This window comes from Tauraco erythrolophus, chromosome Z (assembly GCF_009769465.1).
Source record: "Tauraco erythrolophus isolate bTauEry1 chromosome Z, bTauEry1.pri, whole genome shotgun sequence".
In the NCBI taxonomy this organism is placed as follows: Eukaryota; Metazoa; Chordata; class Aves; order Musophagiformes; family Musophagidae; genus Tauraco; species Tauraco erythrolophus.
The window spans coordinates 82,683,089-82,701,678 of NC_141496.1; the positions used below are offsets into that span (position 1 = coordinate 82,683,089).

An 18,590-nucleotide genomic window follows, 5' to 3' on the forward strand; every position below is an offset into this window, starting at 1 on the left:
GCCAGGTATGCACCATTCCTGTCACATCACTGATTCTCAGTCCAACAGCAGTATTTCAGGATTTTTCAGTTATACTTTTATACACAGAGTGTATTCAGAAATTCTCAATCTGTACAATTGCACAGAGAGAAAAAACACTTAATTTTCACCTACACAGTTTGAAAACCTGCCCTGGAGCAATCAACTGTTTTGCTCCAGAAACCTAAAAAACAGCAACGAGAGGTACTTGACAATGCAGAATTGCTTCTACAATAATATGTTTTAAAATAAGACACAGCAACTTGGACTTCATTGTTTTGTCTAGGTAATTTTGATTGCAGGAAAAGAAATAATTTTGAACGGTAATTATGTTGACTTTCCTGGTTCATTTGTATTGTTTCAGCATTTGCAACTGTGATGATTTGAAAAATGGTATGAAGAAGTTATGCATTTGCCAAATGCAAATGTTACAGTCAGTCCTTGTTTACAAAATTTCTGTAGTTAGATTTCTACAGTTCCTGTGGTACTCCACTGCAATAAGTGTACAATATCTACAGTTTTCTAATGTGCTTTTAACTTAAAATTTTTATCTGTCTTTGCCATTGTCACTGCAAGAGTATCCGGCAACTAACATAACTATTATCACTACATTACACAGGTCAACATTTAACCTGATATTTTTCCTTGTTTTGCAGAGATATGAGGGATATTACATACATGTGAGTGAGTCTATTTATCTATTTAACACTCCAGAAGCTTTGCTATTTGTATTGCTACTGTGATAAAATAGAATATTATTTTAAATTTCATGTACTCTGCAAACTATAAAGTCCAAGACTTCTGTTGAGCATTCATATTCAAATATGCAGGAGCTGATCCACAATATACTAAAATTAATGCATGATAGAGTGATTACAATGTTTTTCATAAGACAGTAAGGAGGATAGATACACTCTGTGGGATTACTAAAGTAATAAATCATAGCTCTGTTTCTGCAGCAAAAGAGAATGACATAAGAATTTACAAGTACCTGTCCTAGCTCAAAGCTTTTTGCACTTATCTCTAGCTGAACTCTTTGACTTTCCCTTGAGTCTCTCCTCCTTTCTGCCTCCTTCAGGGAGGGTAACTGGGAAGCCAGTGCCCAATATTTCTTACCTGAGGAACTGTGTTTTACAGCTTATTCCCCAAACCTACATTCTGTTTCCCAGCAGAGCTGGGCAAGCTGCTATCTTGGGTCATTGGGGCACCCATATGTTATGTTACAGATGTTCTCAACTTTGAATAGAAATGACAACGTTATTGCTCTTGCTGCAGGGGTAATAGAAAAAAAATTAGGTCAAGTTGTCTACAAGAAAGGAAAAGGCGATACTTATGCACAATAAAGTTTTTCCACCACATACATTCACAAAACAGAACCTTTTTTCCTTTCATACCTCAGATCATCTGATAAGATAAAATAAAGGTCTGTTCTGGATGAAAATGTTTTCATTTTCATGTAGTAAGAGTTTGACTTTTTTGGTTTCTGGTTAGTAGTTCCTCCCCGTAATTTACTGTTGATGTTATAAAGTCTTCACTGGTAATATACTAATATACTTGCCTCACAGGAGGCTTTATTTTCAGCTTCACAGTGTGCTTTTCACGCTTTAGCAAACCTTTTATTCCCTGGTAGCTGCCGGGCTAGTATGAACTTGGCATTTTCTTGTTTGCGCATAGTACAGCCAGCACTAATAAAATAAAACATGGAATGGCTTCTTAATCTCATTAGTCTTAATTTTTTTTTCTGTGATGAAATCTCCTAGATGCCACTGTGCTTTCATTTCAATGTTGCTGTTACCTGTGTTTACTCCTCCAGTGAATATCCACGCTCCAGTTGTCATAGCAGCCTTAATGAGGCCTTTTCCAAAGACTTGCTTGAGTTTTGGCTGAAGTTCAAAATTCTGAAGGCCCCCGTGCACGGAGATGAGAAGTTTAGGGAGCTCAAGCTGCCACTCTTTGGTCATCAGATGCAGAAGAAGATCAGGCTTTGTGTCAAAAGACACACGTACATACTGCAGAAATAAGGGCAGTAGTAGAAAAAAAAAGATTGGTTAAACTCACGGGTTCCTAATATTTATGATTTATGCCCAATGGATCACTAAAAAAAAGGCAACCTTTAAGACAAAAGCACTAAGTGATTGCTAACTTAATGATTTTTCAAAACTTAGGAAAGTAGGAATAATGGAACACCTGCAATTCACAGGCTGGAAAATTTTCCTTTATTTAGGAAATTAAAGCATTAATTGTTTCACTATGCTTAGCAATGCTTGAAAGATAACTGTCTTTAATTTAGGGATGCAAAAACTGGAGCAAAAATGCAAGTGGCCTGCCAAAGATGACCTAGGTAATCAGAGACACAACTACACGTTCACTTGTATGTTATTTTCAAATAAACAAAATCAAACTCTTGAAAGATAGGAAATAACAGAAACAAGCTCATTTGTTCAAGCATACATAAGTTTAAACCAAGTAAGACGACTAAACAGATACTTTTCAGATGAACAAATGCTCACTTATGACTCATTTGTGTAGATTCATGAATTTGCCTAACAAGGCACAGGACCTTAAAAGTGCTTTGAAACACATTTACGCATTTCCAGTTCTTGGCTGTTCTGTGCTACATCTGCAGGATTTTGTCCCAAGGTAGTTCATGCCCGTTTGTGTTTTCTCAAAGATAACTGTCATCAGAATTTCTACAGCACTACCGTGTTGCACACATACCTGTCTCTTCCTGACAAAACTTTCTCTCTGGGCTCTTTCTCCTGCTCTTTCTCTTGCTGATGTTTGAAGGTTTTCACAAAGCCCATGACAGGGCAGATACTTTTTTTGAGTTCTAGTTGCATAGCAGAAACGAGCCATAAAAGGACAAAATTCTTTCTATAACCAGTAAAATCTGGAAGGATCCCCTTAATTAAACAGAATAGGTTATAGAAAGCCACTTGTCTATCAAACTTCTGATTGGATCAAGGCATATAGAGTTACTTCAGTAGTCTTTCTGTTTATGGGTTGTCAGCACAGCCTTCGGGTGTAGAACACGGGTACCTTTGCTTTCAGCCACAGGAATGTCTAGTTCTAACTTATTTATTGTAACATGCCAGGTAGTATAATATCCACATATATTATGTAATAATTTTGTCCATTTTTAACATGTATAATCAATACTTCTTGCCCAAAGATTGTTCTTTTTTAGTAAACCATACGACAGTAAACTGGGCCCTTTTCTATTTGAATAAATAAGTGTCCAAGGCCAGGTTGGATGAGGTTTTGGGCAACCTGGTGTAGTGGAGGGTTTCCCTGCCCATGGCAGGGGAGTTGACACTAGATGATCTTCGAGGACCCTTCCAACCCAAACCATTCTATGACTCTATGATTCTAAGAAACAAAGACCTGACTTTTTCCAGAAGAAACTGATAATAGATAAGTTTTCTTGCAAGAATGGGTTGTTGCACAGTGGACAGCCATTCTTAACATTTCTGATTTCTGGAAGCAGAAACCCGTTTGGGCACACAGTCAGAGCGAAGCAAGGCAGGTGCGGTCAAACTGAAAGCTGAGCAAGAACTTGGGAATGCACATTCACCCCAGTGCATCAGTAACGTTGTCTGCAGCAGTCAGGCAAATTTGTAACAGCTAATGGACGAAGAACATACAATATTCACGTCCGGCAAGAGCATAACGCACCCTCAAGCTCATATATACATGAACCACGTCCTTAGTATCTATCCATTCAATTTTCTGCATGGGAGTTGAGAAAATCCTGCATGGCACCTGATTCCACTGACCAGGTGGTGAATCTAACAATTTTAATTAGGATTGTAGGGCTGTCAAAGTTTTAACGTGCCAGAGGGGTTGTAAGGAGACTGATCCTTATTCGCTTTGCTCTGTTCTTAGGGAGAGCTGAGGTTGCAAAGGGCAATACCTTGTTAGCACTGCATGCATTAGCAGATAGCTTGTCCTTGAAGGAATGCTCCCTTCCTTCAGAGGGCCTACACAAAACCTCTGCTGGTCAAACTATGGGATTAGATTTGGGGATCAGTGGTGCCTTTACTCCATTTTTTTGATGAAGAAAGACTGGGAGTTTTAAGAAGTTAATTAAAGTGAATTCATATTAGTAATGGCCACACAAATTTGCTGAAAATCATCTGGGATGATATTATGATGAAGGCAAAAAAGACGTCAGATATGTATTATCTAATTCAGCCAGTGACTGTTTTCTTGATTCTTTTGCATTATTTTACATTCCAGAATGTGTGACTTCACTGTCCCTACCTTCTTCAGCCTATGTATTAATTGGCAAAAATCTCATTCGTTTTCTTATTGACTAAGACCTTTGAATTTCCATAAATATTGACCTATATAGTGAATCACAAAGTGAGAAGAAGCGTTATCTTACATTTACTTGAAATATAGACATCTTTTATTGCAAACAACCACTTGTTCTTTATACTGCAGGCAAAACCCCTTTGTACTTATGAAAAGAATTCATTTTACTTTAGAAAGAGGAAATATAAGTAAAAATAAATCTGACATTTTTTTTCATGTAAATTAAAATTTAAATCATCATGGATAAGCTTTACTGTTCTAGAATTTTTTTGAGAAGGGCAACGGCATCAAACATAATGATTTTTCTTCTGTGCACAGATCTCAATTTTTATGATGGTCTGATTCATTCTTGCTCTTACAGAGGCCATTTTCCATTTGGAATGTTTGGGATTAATCTTTTGCTATTACTTCACATGTTAACTAGTAAGTACAAGAGAATTCTTTAGTCATCACTGTCAAAATATGCATTAAATTATGAATAAACACTTTTAAGGCCATTTTTATCCATATTAAAAATTCATTTCTTTCAATCTTGTAGCAGAATATTCAGCCTTTTGAGTTTTTGTTTAGGATCTTAGTGAGTATTTCTGCTGTTCCTAATTTTTTTTTGCCCTAGCCTCCAGGGGCAGATTTGAAATTTAAATGTAAATCTAAGCTAAACCACTGCTCTGTTACCCTGAAACTCCATGTATGTTGTATCTGTCAGCTGTAGAAATGATCAGTTCTAATGGCAAATGATTGAATTCCTTCTTTATGGGAGCCGTGTATGGATAGGATGCAAGACTTCAGTTGTGTGCCAGCAGAGCAGGGAAAGATAGGAAGCAAAAGTACAGTTTTGAACCACAAAACCTACAGACTGACCTGACTGACATCAGCATAACATTATGAAATGAGAAATCATCTATTTCAAGCTGTTATGCCCATTTGATCCCTAAACTAGCACAGAAGTAGGCAGTAAGGGTGCCATTTGATGCCAACAGTTGTTTCCCTCTTTTATCAAGTGGTTTTCTAAAAAATAGCTGTGCACATCATCAGTCAAACAGCCAGTTGGACTCCAGTGCCACAGGGCAAACGTCAGAGTTCCTTAGTGGTAAAAGTTCTACTGTGTTACTCAAGCACAGCTGTTTCATTAAAGTACATGGTGAATGAGCACAGATGAGAGACTCTGTGAATAAAATAGAAAGATTCAGAGCTAAAGACTGATTCCCTCAAAGTGTGATCTTCATATAAACATTATGTAATTCTCACTTAATTTAACAGAAAAACTCTCAGACTGAAACCAGACTGGTTCCTTGTAAGCTACTATTCTTCTCAACATCCTAAGGTCTCATCCATGTCTCACTAAATAGACAGCGGAAGAATCCTTACTGATTTAAATAGGCTTTGGATAAATGCTTTTCTGTGTTATTGCCTCTTTTTCTCCATGTAGGACAGCATCTTTTAAATTCTGTAAATGTTCTTTAAGTATTAATTTACTATAACAAAAAAATGTTTGCTGCTTTTTTCATGGTTTACGCAGTTACAGGATTCTCTCTTCTTTTTTCTCTCAAAAGCACTGGTGACTTTTAAGATCCTTTTTACACAGTTTTGGTAGAACTTTGGTAGAATATATTTTAAAAGCAGAAACATACCTTTATATGCGGCTGATTTCCAAATATCCTTAATAAAGTATAATGTTTTGGAGACCTGATTATTAGAAAGTCTTTCTAAGAAGCTGTTTGTGTATATTGGAATTCCACTGATGTTCTTTCACGTTTCCAAGGTTAAGCTTATAACACTTAGGTAAACTTTATTTCTTGCACAGCTGCAAACATGTTAGTTTTGTATTCTGCACATTAAATGTATCTAATGCATTCAATTGGGAGAAATGTATTTAACTTATCAAAGCTTTTCAAACAGCTGTCTTCCATCTAACCTTGGAAAACCATAATCAAAGAAATTTCAATTCTGTAAAGACTGATCCTTTAAACAAGGTTGATATGGACTCCAGGTACACCATTTAATGAAATAAGGGGTTGGTTTTGTGTGCAGAAAGGCAGATAGTAAATTTCAAAAATTGTTTTTGTTTGGGCACAAGTTCAGTGCAAAATGCATCACAGCAAGATTGCCTTAACAGGTCCACTAATAACCAGAATCCTTTTAGAAATTGTTCAGAATATTGCTCATAATTGGAATGGAATCACTCACATTAGTGTGATAATTGTTCTCAGAGTTAGAGTAATAAATTGCCAGTATATAGTTAAATGAACTCGTCGATGTTTCTTAAAATACTAAGAGCCAATTGATCACATTTAATTACTTTTCTTATCTTTTTTCAATCCACTCATTTATTGCAAAAGCTGTTAATAAAGTTTACTTATCTTCACATGCCTCTCAGATGTTTTTATCACTGCCAAAACGAAAATCTGACATAAAACCAATGTAAATATGAACAGCACAACTGTTAAATATGTTTCTAAAAAATTAATAGGATGAGCCACTTATGAAGAAAATAAAAGACTGACAGAGATCTAAAAACCACAGTGTTGTTGCAGCATCATCTGTGGTTACATGAAGACTGAAAGAAAGGCCTCTTTAGCAACTGATCTTGTTAACCAATGTTACATAATCTTGGCTGTATGTTTCTATATAATCTGCTGCATCCTCAGCTCTTCACAATATTAAGCAGCTTAGTGCAGCCTCACTGAAGATACTTTAACAACTCAATGGTATTAGCAAAATTCATGCTGTTTGAGAATTTTCGTTCTATGTGGCTATGGAAACGAAATTAATTAATGGCATAGTCAGTTCTACTGGCAATTTGTAAACCTACATCGTCTTTTCTGTTTTGTTCAAAATCCATATGTTCTATTATAACTTCAGTGTAATTTTCATTTTCACAGCTAAAGATGCCGTTGTTAATTGTCTGGTGGCAGCTGATACAATATTATATCACTGCATTTGTAGCTTGCAAATATATATGCAAAGTATACATATATTTGCTATGAAATTCATATCTATTTTATTAAATTTAATTCTGTTACTTTCAATGGAGGAAAAAATTATCTGTCAGTCTTACACACATTAATCTGTTCCATTAAAAAACCTATCAGTTTCCCAATTACAAATTTGAGGTTATGGTTTCCATTAATAAATTCCACCTCTTTCCTTGTAGCCTGATTCAGAAGAATTTACCAACTTTGCTGTTAGCACAGACCAAGATAATATAACTCAGTTCTGTGTTTCCCTTGCTTAATAATTTTCATGTGTGGACATCCACTTCAGGAAATAAAGTAAGGAACAGGTGGTGAATTTTACATCAAACTTTCCCCTGAGGCTTTGCTTGATCTTGGTCAGCTTGCTAAATCTTGCTGCTTTATCGGGTTATTCTATTAGCCAATAGGCACAATATTAACTCACCATGACTGTCAGCAAAAATCAGCTTGTATGCTATAGTGATACTTGATATCCAGTAGCTAGAAAACTAAGCATATTTTTACAAAAGAACAAATGCCCATTTATCATGTTTTCTCCTTTTTCTCTCTCTCCCCCAGTCCCTGTTGAGATTCCAGCTTCTCTGCTTCTGAGTTTGAAAATATATCCTCTGAACAAGAATGTTTTGAAGGATTATTAAGTACTTGTTCCTTTTTTCAAGCCTTTTTTTTCAAGATAATTTAAATGCTCTTTTTTCCTCTCTTCTGCTGGCAAAACTTGTTGGTTGCTTTGACTGAGCAAACTCTTGGCTTTCACAGAACGCTTTTGATTTGGTAAGTTTATTATGGGAAAGACTTGATATCCAGTAAATTCAGAGACATGAGTTTCACTCTTTCTGCTAATAAAACCGCAACTAGTTAGGCAGCTCTTTGACTGTACTCTACCCTAAAATAGATTTGGGGTTGAAAATCTAACCATAAGAACACCTTCATACTGTTTTCAGTGACAAACACACTGACTAGTATAACAAGGCTCCTTCTTTTGTTTCCATTTTAAAAAATGCACAGTAACTGGTTATGCAGATCTTCTAATTTGTGGTTTTTTTGGTCATATGAAAGAAGTTTTACTCATTAGTAACCAAGCAGGACACACCTAAAAGAGATACTTAGTGAATTGTTTAATTTGAAGTACTGTTCCCACTAGTGGGATGATTGAATATCTGGAGATTTTATAGACTTTAATTCATGAAGAATTTGGTTGTTCCTATGTTTCGGGTGGGCTTTAATGACTATGAATTGATGGGAGATGCAAATATCTTTCTGATTCTGGGACTGTCAAAATACATCCAGATTTTTTCCAGTAATATTTTGTCTGTATTCATCCCTACGTTTTAACTTGTTATTTAGGTGTCTCAGACTTTTAATCCCTTTTTATCTTCTTTTTTTTTTTCTAAATTCTTCATGGTTTCATTCCTGACTGCACTCTGTGACAAGAGTTTTCTTTCCTTCAGGTTGAATTCCAACGTTATCTTCAGTTTCACTTCAAGCGTATGTCTTTGAGCACACAGCATATACCTTGGAGCATCTCCTGTTCTTTTATGGCACTGTAGCAGGACACCAGAATCCCAACAAAGACCAGAAATCCTCTAGAGAAACTGGTATCAATAGCTTCCCTAAAGCCTTGATCATTGTTTGTCTGCTTAAGACTACTTTTGTCTGGGCAGGGCAGTTTATTGCTTTATAGTGACCTTCAAGGACACCACTCAAAAAGCTCTGGTGATTACGCTTTCACATAAAGATGGATTTAATGCAAAGTATCCATATATGGTTAATAGCATGATGGTTACTATACCTCTGAATCTTTCTCAGTTTTGGCAAAAGGCATTCTGTTTTGTTCCCTCTCCTTGTGAAGATACCAACAGTATGGTTTGGTTAATTTCAGTGCTGAAGGAGGTGTCGATTTATTCACACTAAACAAATGTTACTTACTGAATCGAGCAATGGCCTTGCAGATTTTTAGGTAATTGGTTATCAACTGAACATAAGGTGTCTGTGATACTCTCAGAGAAATGACCTAATTTTCTGTCTGTTTCTTGGTGCAACCATGTTTTGAGGTTTCTATCAAGAGAAGCCATTCATCTGTGTGAACAGAACCATTCATTCAAGTAATCATTCCATCTCCAGCACCTATGTATCCATCTGAGGAAAATATCTGGCTCTTGCTGGCATAGTACCTGAGCTCTTCATTGTCTCTACTCCACCTAGTACCATGACAGATCTGAGAGACCTGTTGGGAAGAATTCACTCAAAGAAGACAGTACCGAATTGCTGGGCAGGTTATTCTGCAAAGCATTCAGTGGTTCTGATTCTGCCCACACTGCTGCCCAAAGCAGTGTCTTGGCCACGATGTGCTAGGTACACACCTATCTGTCAGTACAAAGTCTCAGGTTCTGCAGTTTAGATAGAGACAGTGAGATTCTTCCTTTCGTGTAATGCCACATACAAAAAAATTGATGCATGAGTTACTCCAATTTAGTGGACATTGCCTTCGGATTAATATACTTTGGTATTGCTCCATAGCATTGCATTATGACTAAGTGAATTGCTCAAGGAAATCTATGGCAGAATAGGGATTTGCCAGTTCCTACCTTAGACACTTACTGGGCCTTTTATTTCATTGAAAGATGAACCAGTGAGTCTAACGTGTCTATCCTCTGATACATGTCTGGAGAAATATTAAAATAAATTTGTGGTATTTCAAACTTGTCAGCCTTGCAGACACACCCAGCAATGGGAAACCAGAGTTGAAGTCTAAAGCTATTCAGAAAAAGAAAGATGGCTAGCTATTGGAAGAAAATTGAGATAGCAGCACATTAGGATGTCTTCAGTCTTCATAAAGGTAGCCCCTCTTACGCTGTACTCCAGCTTTTATAATTAATTCTGTTCATCAGTTCATTGGCACATGATACATAAAAACATATGGTACAGTCTTACACTAAATAATAGTTTAAAATGAAGTTAAGAAAGAATGCTGTTTGTTCTTTGTGAATGCCTTTTTTGAGCTAGCAGCATTATTTATCTAAGAGAAAAAACATGGTTACCATGGCTTTATTGGAGTGGCCTCCTCCTTGGAACTCAATGGTTCCAAAAGCGTCTGTCGGGCTGAGCTGCGTGTGCTTGCTGATGGACCACTTCTCCGACTGGATGTCATTGCGAGTAAGCCTGCTTTCATTTTTCTCATTCTGAATAACGGAGATGCTTGGAGTCAGTCCAACATGTTGACCTATTAGACGCCCACAGCAACACCTATGACAATAAACAAACAGAAAACTTGAGTCACGCGCATGTATAAACCAAAAAGGGAAACAAACTATCTTAAATGGCCTACAGATCTTAAAAAAACCCCCACCTTTTCAACTCTGCTGACCACTTGCATGCTATCTGAAGCCTTTACTCGTGGAAGCAAACTAGTACAGATATCACCTTTTCTTTCTATGACCTTGCTTACTTTGGACTCTCTTATACTTCAATAAAATAATTCTTTGTTCTAAATATGGACAAAATGACATTTTCTACAGTCTTCAGATGATATCAGGTGAAATAACCACCTTTGGCTTGGACTAGCACATATTTTATATTGCTAGTTCACTGCAAATGTTTTCTTTTTACAGTATTTTGTGTCATACATCCAATTTAGGTAAATATTCAAGGCACTGAACATTGAACTAAGAATACAGGAAATTAAGCAAAGATGCTGAACCACCTTTGATTTATCTTTTTTTGTAAAATGTAAACAAATAGTGCTCATAGGAATTCATAACTCCAGATGTAAATCAACCATCTTCTGATCAAATAAGTCTTTACAAACTATTTATATCCATATACATATGTACGCACACATATATAGAGATGTTTTCTTGTAATTGACTTTCATTCCTCATACAAGTAGCATGCAATTACCTATGGGGGTCTTTGGTGCTGGGTATGATATGAACACATTCTCTCTTGTAAAATGCTCTTTCTATCCATGATTTCTGTGCCTAAAAGAGAGAAAGGAAATGGTGTGAGCATTGTTTGCTTATTAAACACAACTTGTAGTATAACTGAAGAGAAACTTCAAACAGAAAAGAAAATTTCACTGACTGTAGATACACAGTGCACATTTTGCACAAAGCAAATATTTTCCATTAGAACTATGGTTCCCTTCTAGAGCTAAGCATCCAACATAAGATCTTAAGATTTTTTTTCATATTCACTAGCCAGATGACTTTGATGCTGTCATTTATATTCTCATAGCAGGAATCACTGGAGAAGAATTAATTCAAACTGTAAACCTTTGAACGTGGTAGAGAAAAAACACACTTATTAATTAAAAATACTTAAAAAAAATCTGTTTCCATTTTAGTGATACAACTAAGTCAGCTCTAATTAAAAATAAAATAAATCTCAGAAACTAGAAAATAAATATCTTGCAATAAAACTTCTAACACCATAATTCCAATGCAATTTTTCATAAAAGTGCTGAGAGTGCTCTTTAAGATGAGCCAGAAAATAGTGTTTCATATGTGGACAAAAAACTTTCATACATTAAGAGTCAGACGACCAGTTGATGTGACCTCTAAAACTGAGTTCATTGAAGATGTGCCTGTTCATAACACTCAAGTTCTTCCTCCACAGATTCACAGGAAAGCAAGTAATACCCCTCAGCGAACTTTTAATTTTCAGATACATAAGAGATCTTTTTTAAAAGAAAGGTAGACGGGTAGGAAAGAAAAAAAAAACTATACCAAGTTTTTACAGAGTTCTGAAATATTTTTAATTATCTAGACAGTCCTCACTCCATATAATACGAATTCTGGCAAACTCTCTAAAAGATTACCCCACATAGAATTCAATTATTCCATTTAATAAGGAGATGAGTTGAAACTTTCCTTTAAAAATTCATTTTAAACAGCTAATTTTTATAAAACGTATTTAAATTACACAGCATAAATAGAACTATAAACTATGAACTATGACATTATCTAAGTAATGTGAAATGTGCTTTAGATAATTTAAAGGAAATCTAAACACCTTACCTTTATAAAAAGAGAAAATACGAAATTGCTCTTATAACATTACTTAACTGTTACCTTTTACAGTGTAAGCTTAGATAGTAACCTAAGTAAGCATTACCTTTACTAACTAGTGTTACCTTACTGACTACGTAATGTTATCCTTTTGTCAACTCAGTCTGCATCCTGTTTTTCATGTTTAAATCCAGAAACTTGTGTTTCTGGGACTTTTGAAAATCAGTGGAAATTTCTTGGAGTCAATTAATGTCAGTAGTATAACCTATAAAGAACCATAATAAGAACTTCTAGCTACATTCTTTAGTTATCACTCTCAGTACATAAAAAGTTATTCCTTTGCATTTTTCACAGAAGATAATCCCTTATTAGATCTAGTGGTCACTCATTTTAGGTAACAATATTTTGTCTTTGCTCTATTTGCATTTTTATTTGAAAAATCTGCTAGACTTCATATTTTGTAGGAATAGCAGATACCCTGACACGAGTTTTACAGTCAGGAAAAAGAAAAGTCTACTAAAAACATTAAATAGAACTTTATTTGATTGTTCTTCCTTACTGTAGCAAACTGAAAGTTAATATATTATAGAATGCGGGGAAAGGTTTTTTTCACGTTTAAGCAAAGAACAGTTGAATAGAAATTCTGAAAAATCTAAAAAAGCTTTACTTTACATAGAAGAGATTACCTTGAAGTTCTAATTTATTGTAACTTCTAAATGATTATATGTCTCTGATGTAAATAATAATGATAATCATCACCATCTTCACAACTTTGTACATTATACAGTCAAATCAACTTAGAAGTCTAGTGCATCACTGAGTAATTTCTCAGCTTAGTAGTCTTTTCAGGCAAAGAAAAACACGTTATAAACTAACTTTCTAGAACTCTCTAGGCATCCAGAATGAATTTTTTGAACTTTATTTGACCCTATTACTGAAGAACTTTTGAAGCATAACTACATGGAAAACTAGGGGTTTTCTTTTTGTTGAGTGTTGTAGACAAATAAAGGAAGTTACAATTATTACTCAGGTATTGCAATGCTAACATTTGAAATTACATACTTTACTGTATGGACCACACATTCTTGAAATTTCTCCCCTTCAAGGTCCAAGAGCACACCAACTTTCTACATTGCCTTAAGAAGATACATATTGATAAGAAGCTGCAGATTTATGAATCCTTTTTGTTGTGTATATATATACACAGTAACTTTTTGACAAAAAAAGGAACACTTGTAGAATACTGCCAATTTTATCTTCATGCTTGCTTAACACTAAATACATGCCTGCAATATCCTTTATTTTCTCTAGAAAGCATGAAAAGCTTTTATAAGTCAACTTTTATTCCTGACATCTGAAATCAGCTCATACTGCAGAGCTTACATAGCATATCATTATTACTCATGTTGCTAAGACTCCCTAAAAATATCATTTATTAAATTCTGCAAACAATTTACCTTTGTGAATTTACTTATGACATGGACCTAATGTATCTTTTCTAAAGATGGCCACTAATTCAATTTCTCTAAGCCTCAAGATCCAATACAAAAAGATGTCATAACAGGTACTTCAGTTAAAACTTTTTTCTTTAGGTATACAAGCAGGTTTTCAAAAAATTAAAGAAATGGACATTTTTCCTACTTTGTTTCATACTATCTTTGCAAGTAGAAAAGAAACCCACCTCTGCTAAATATAATAATAATTTGCATTTGAATTCTCATAATACTTCTTCAAATGTAATATTGCAAAAATAACAATCTGATTTAAAAAGTCCTTTATTCACATCAGGAAAAGAGGCTTTCCAGCTTTTAGATCTCCAACAATGTACTATCCTACCTGACAGATTCATATTGCCAAAATATATGATTTACTCGTTTAATAATTCCTTGTCCTTCCAAACCAAAAAGAAAACATCTGATTTCACTGCCCCATGCCAGTTGTCTTTCTGTGACAGAGATAATTTGCAATGAAATATAAGGTTCAGATATGGTTACTTGCCATAAAGTCTTCATAACAAAATTAGAATAACTTGAGGAAATCAATACATTCATAACAAAACAGTCTGCACTAAACTCCTGTTTACAATGCGAATTAATAAAGTAGTAAAAAGTTCAGAAAAGTGTAGCAAAGCATTTTCAAGAATAGTAGAGCAAGAACCTTATCTTCTCTTTCTCTTATTTTGTAAACAATTCTTCAGTATCAATTCCTAAGGTAATTCAAAGTCCACAGTGAATTCTTAAACTACTTGCCCTACTTATACTTGGATTCAGTTTACTCATGGCTTAGATCTCTCAGTTAAGGCTCTCTTTCTCTCTTAACTTATCTGCAAAATCCCACCAAGAACAGTTTTTCCTCCCTATTCTTTACCTGAGCATCAAACTCGGTGTTTAAGTCCGTCCCGGAGCAAACTCTGCCGTCCACGTTTCCCTGCTGCCGGCCATGGCGAGTAACACGTCCGCGAGTGCCCCCGAACGAGGCGCTCAGCCCATCCGCAGAGCAGAGATGTGGGAGCAAGCAAAGCCCTTGCACCCATTAGCTGCTTGGAATGTGCTGCCGTGGGATTAGCCTCGTTAAGGGTTCGGTGGACACACACCCGCAGACCCACAACACTGCTTGGTTTGAACATCTAATCTGACGCCAAAAAGAAAAACAAATCCCCTGAGAGCCTGGATTTAACTGGCACAAGCCTTGACGGGCTTTTTTCCCCTCTCTACTTTTCCCTTCAGAAATCGAGCTTGTGAAAGCGTGATAAGGTGCTCCGAGTTCTTGAGTTCAACCCAGGAAAACAAATCCTTCAAAAGAAACTGTGTACTAAGCTGGAAAGAACCTGAGCGCACAAGAGAGATTGTTCATCTCCGAAGAATGAAACCACTGTTTATTGGGCAAATGTGAGAAATCTATACATGGCTGAAATATATTGCAATTAATCAACAACGGCATTTTTCCAAAGAAGCTGAGTTTGTCACTATTTCTTACCACAGTTGCTGTACTGCAGAGAATGTAACTTTTCAGAAAGTCATAAACATAAACCTTTGTCTTTCAGAGACAAGAAACTGCATTGTTCTCAGCTTAATTAAAAGTTAGTAACTTAAAACACCACTTAAATGTTTACAAATTTGGGGACTACTTTACTGTACCCTCTCGATATCAACACTGAAGAACAATTTTTGCATGTGAACGACATTAAGATTTTTTTACTACATAGCAATTATATGTGTTCAATTAATTCAAGAGTTTTCCAAATATAAAATATTTTTACTCTTCACCCCCCCCCCCCCCCCCCCCCTTCAAGTTTGGGTGAATTCCTCTCTACTCCTACATATGCATACATATCCTTGTTTCCTTTTTAATAAGGCTGCATCTAATGCATGGAAAACATTCTGTCCACCCTTGACATTGATGAATACACACACACTAAACTATACTGTATGTACATTAGCTTTGATGGGCCCAGGGTGGGCAAGGCTGAGCGCACGTATCAACTTCTAAACTTCTTACACCATCACACATGTTGAGAAGCTTCTGCTAGGCTGTCAAATCCATGAGATTTCTCATTTTGTTCCCTGAGTTTTTTGTGTAATATACATATATGTAATTTGTATGCCACGTATATACAAAGAATGTACATATACATACTCTGTGTGCATATATATACACCCTCTGTTCCAGCAAAGCTACAATGTATGGGATTTCTCTACCACAGAGTTCAGAGCAACAGAGACCATGTGCATATCTTGTGAGAACTCTTTAGCACAGGATCAGACCAAAGATGATCTGTGGAGAATAGCAAAGGTACAGAAAGTTGCAGTGTCAAGAGAGCAGCCAGTAAACAGCTCAATGAGGCAAAGAATATGACTAGGGAGTCAGCAGGAAAAGACTGCTTGCATTTTAGCACAGGGGAATTTGTTTTGATTGACAGAGTGGAGGAAGAGTGAGAGAAGGAAAGATTTAACACTATCAAGATGACTTAAGAATCATAGAATCATAGAAGCATAGAATGGTTAGCGTTGGAAGGGACCTCAAAGATCATCTAGTTCCAACCCCCCTGCCATGGGCAGGGACACCCTCCACTACACCAGGTTGCCCAAAGCCTCATCCAACCTGGCCTTTAACACTTCCAGGGATGGGGCAGACACAACTTCTCTGGGTGACCTGTGCCAGTGCCTCACCACTCTCTGAGTGAAATATTTTTTCTTATATCCCATCTAAATCTCTCCTCTTTCAGTTTAAATCCATTGCCCCTTGTCCTATCACTACACACCCTTGTAAAAAGTCCCTCTCCAGCTTTCCTGTAGGTCCCCTTTAAGTACTGGAAGGCTGCTATAAGATCACCCCGGAGCCTTCTCTTCTGCAGGCTGAACAGCCCCAACTCTCTCAGCCTGTCTTCATAGCAGAGGTGCTCCAGCCCTCAGATCATCTTCGTGGCCCTCCTCTGGACTCGCTCCAGCAGCTCCATGTCCTTCTTGTGTTGGGGACCCCAGAGCTGAATGCAGTATTCTAGGTGGGGTGTCACAAGAGCAGAGTAGAGGGGCAGAATCACCTCCCTCGACCTGCCGGCCACGCTTGTTTGGATGCAGCCCAGGATATGGCTGGCTTTTTTGGGCTGCCGGTGCACATTGCTGGCTCCTGTTGAACTTAGTAAAAATCCAAATCTGACTTTGAAGTGAAATTTCAGTACTTGGACCTGACAAGATTCTGGAGATTGTTTCTGGATTCAGGTTTCAGCTTGAAAAGTAACCCAGGGCAGAAGCCGCATCTTTTGTCTGAAGAAATCAGCACAAGCAACAACAGTTATACTCATTCACCTATATTACCCAGTGGCAATGTGAAGGATGATTTATAGATCAGCACTTAGGTCGAGTTGGCATATGCCACTGATGATACAGGAAATTACAACTGTCTTTGCCATAGTTCATTTAAAGGTGCATTAATGTTATGATGCTCTGGCAATGAAACTACCAGTGCTATAGATACTCCTCTACTTTGAGAAGTAATAAAGAAACAGTCAAAAAGCAAGAGATAGCTGCTTTTTTCAGTACGGTGCAACTGCAAAATAGTGCTTTCAGAGAGGTGGATGCTACACATTTAATGCTGCACACATACACGTTCTTTACATTTTCAATCTGGCTCACTGTTAATGAAGGGAATTCTCAGACACCAGTTAGCAATGAACTCAGTACTGACTCCTCACAAAAGAGGAGAGCAAACATTAAAAATTAATCAAAATCAGAAATTTTTCAGGAAGATAAATTCTGGCAGATTTTAACATGTTATGTAGCTGGGATGCTCAACTGCTGAACTCTGAATTAATGTTACTTTACAAAGAGCACCAAGACTGACAGTTTTAGAAACCTGCAATTTTAGTGGCAGAGCAGAACTGGAGGCAGATCTAACCCTTTGCTTCCCAACTTTATCATCTCCAACAAGTAACCAAGTTATAAGACGGTTTTCACTAGGGCAAGAAAGGTGTTTTTAAAAGCCTTTCTCTACCTTGCAGTGGGGCAGAGCAGCTGGACAGGCAACGGAGTATTACTGAAGTAAACTACAGATGGGATTTACAGGACCACCTGGTGACTGAACGGCATCAGTACTATTGCAAGCTGATGCAATTAGTGATCCTTAATGAAACCAGCACTTTTGCAAATTCCATTGTTTCTGTGTAAAGACCCTGTATCTGAAAACTTCTATAGGTAGATTAGTATAAAGGGTGGCAATGCTTCAAAATAACCTTATTATTAGGTGGGCTCAAGCAAAATTTCTACCCCTTCTTTCAGCGTTGCCCAATTAAAAACATTATAAACACTTTTATGACTTGCTTGAAGCATTAGGAATGGAGTTCTCTGGACATTAAGATAGGGATCATTAGACTGCCCCAAAATGTTTCATTTTCTGACACATATTTATCACAAGTAATATCTTAGAGGCTGGCCATCAGGCCTTTATCCACGAGAGCTGTACTTCTGTACGTTTTGTTCTTTTTCTAGCTGATTTCCGAAACACTTTATCATCAGAGTTGTTCCAAGAACAATGTTGAATTGTCTTGTAGCTTAAGCTGTATTCAGTACAGAGTAGGAGGGCATAGAATGCAGTCATTTGTTACTAAAGTACGTTACAGAATTTATCTGTTAGAATTGTTTACCAGATGTAGTTTTTATACTATACTTAGAGAAACAGAGTAATTTAAAAATAATCAGGAAGTTTATGATTTTAAACATTATGTCTGAAATTTTTCTTACTGCACAGTTTAAGAAACGAAAATTGTTTCTCTGTTAAT

At 36.5% G+C, this 18,590-nt stretch overlaps 1 protein-coding gene across 6 annotated transcripts in view; it reads right to left on the reverse strand.

The window, feature by feature from the left end:
* The window catches only part of TRPM3 (transient receptor potential cation channel subfamily M member 3), a 446,851-nt gene that overhangs the window by 137,324 nt on the left and 290,937 nt on the right, over positions 1–18,590 (reverse strand). For all 6 annotated transcript variants that reach the window (XM_086629266.1, XM_086629272.1, XM_086629270.1 and 3 more), the window contains exons 2-4: positions 11,208–11,287; positions 10,349–10,553; positions 1,814–2,027 (exon numbers count right to left, since the gene is read on the reverse strand). In XM_086629266.1, the coding sequence (XP_086485392.1) occupies positions 1,814–2,027; positions 10,349–10,553; positions 11,208–11,287 (499 nt within the window). The remainder of the gene's footprint in view (positions 1–1,813; positions 2,028–10,348; positions 10,554–11,207; positions 11,288–18,590) is intronic.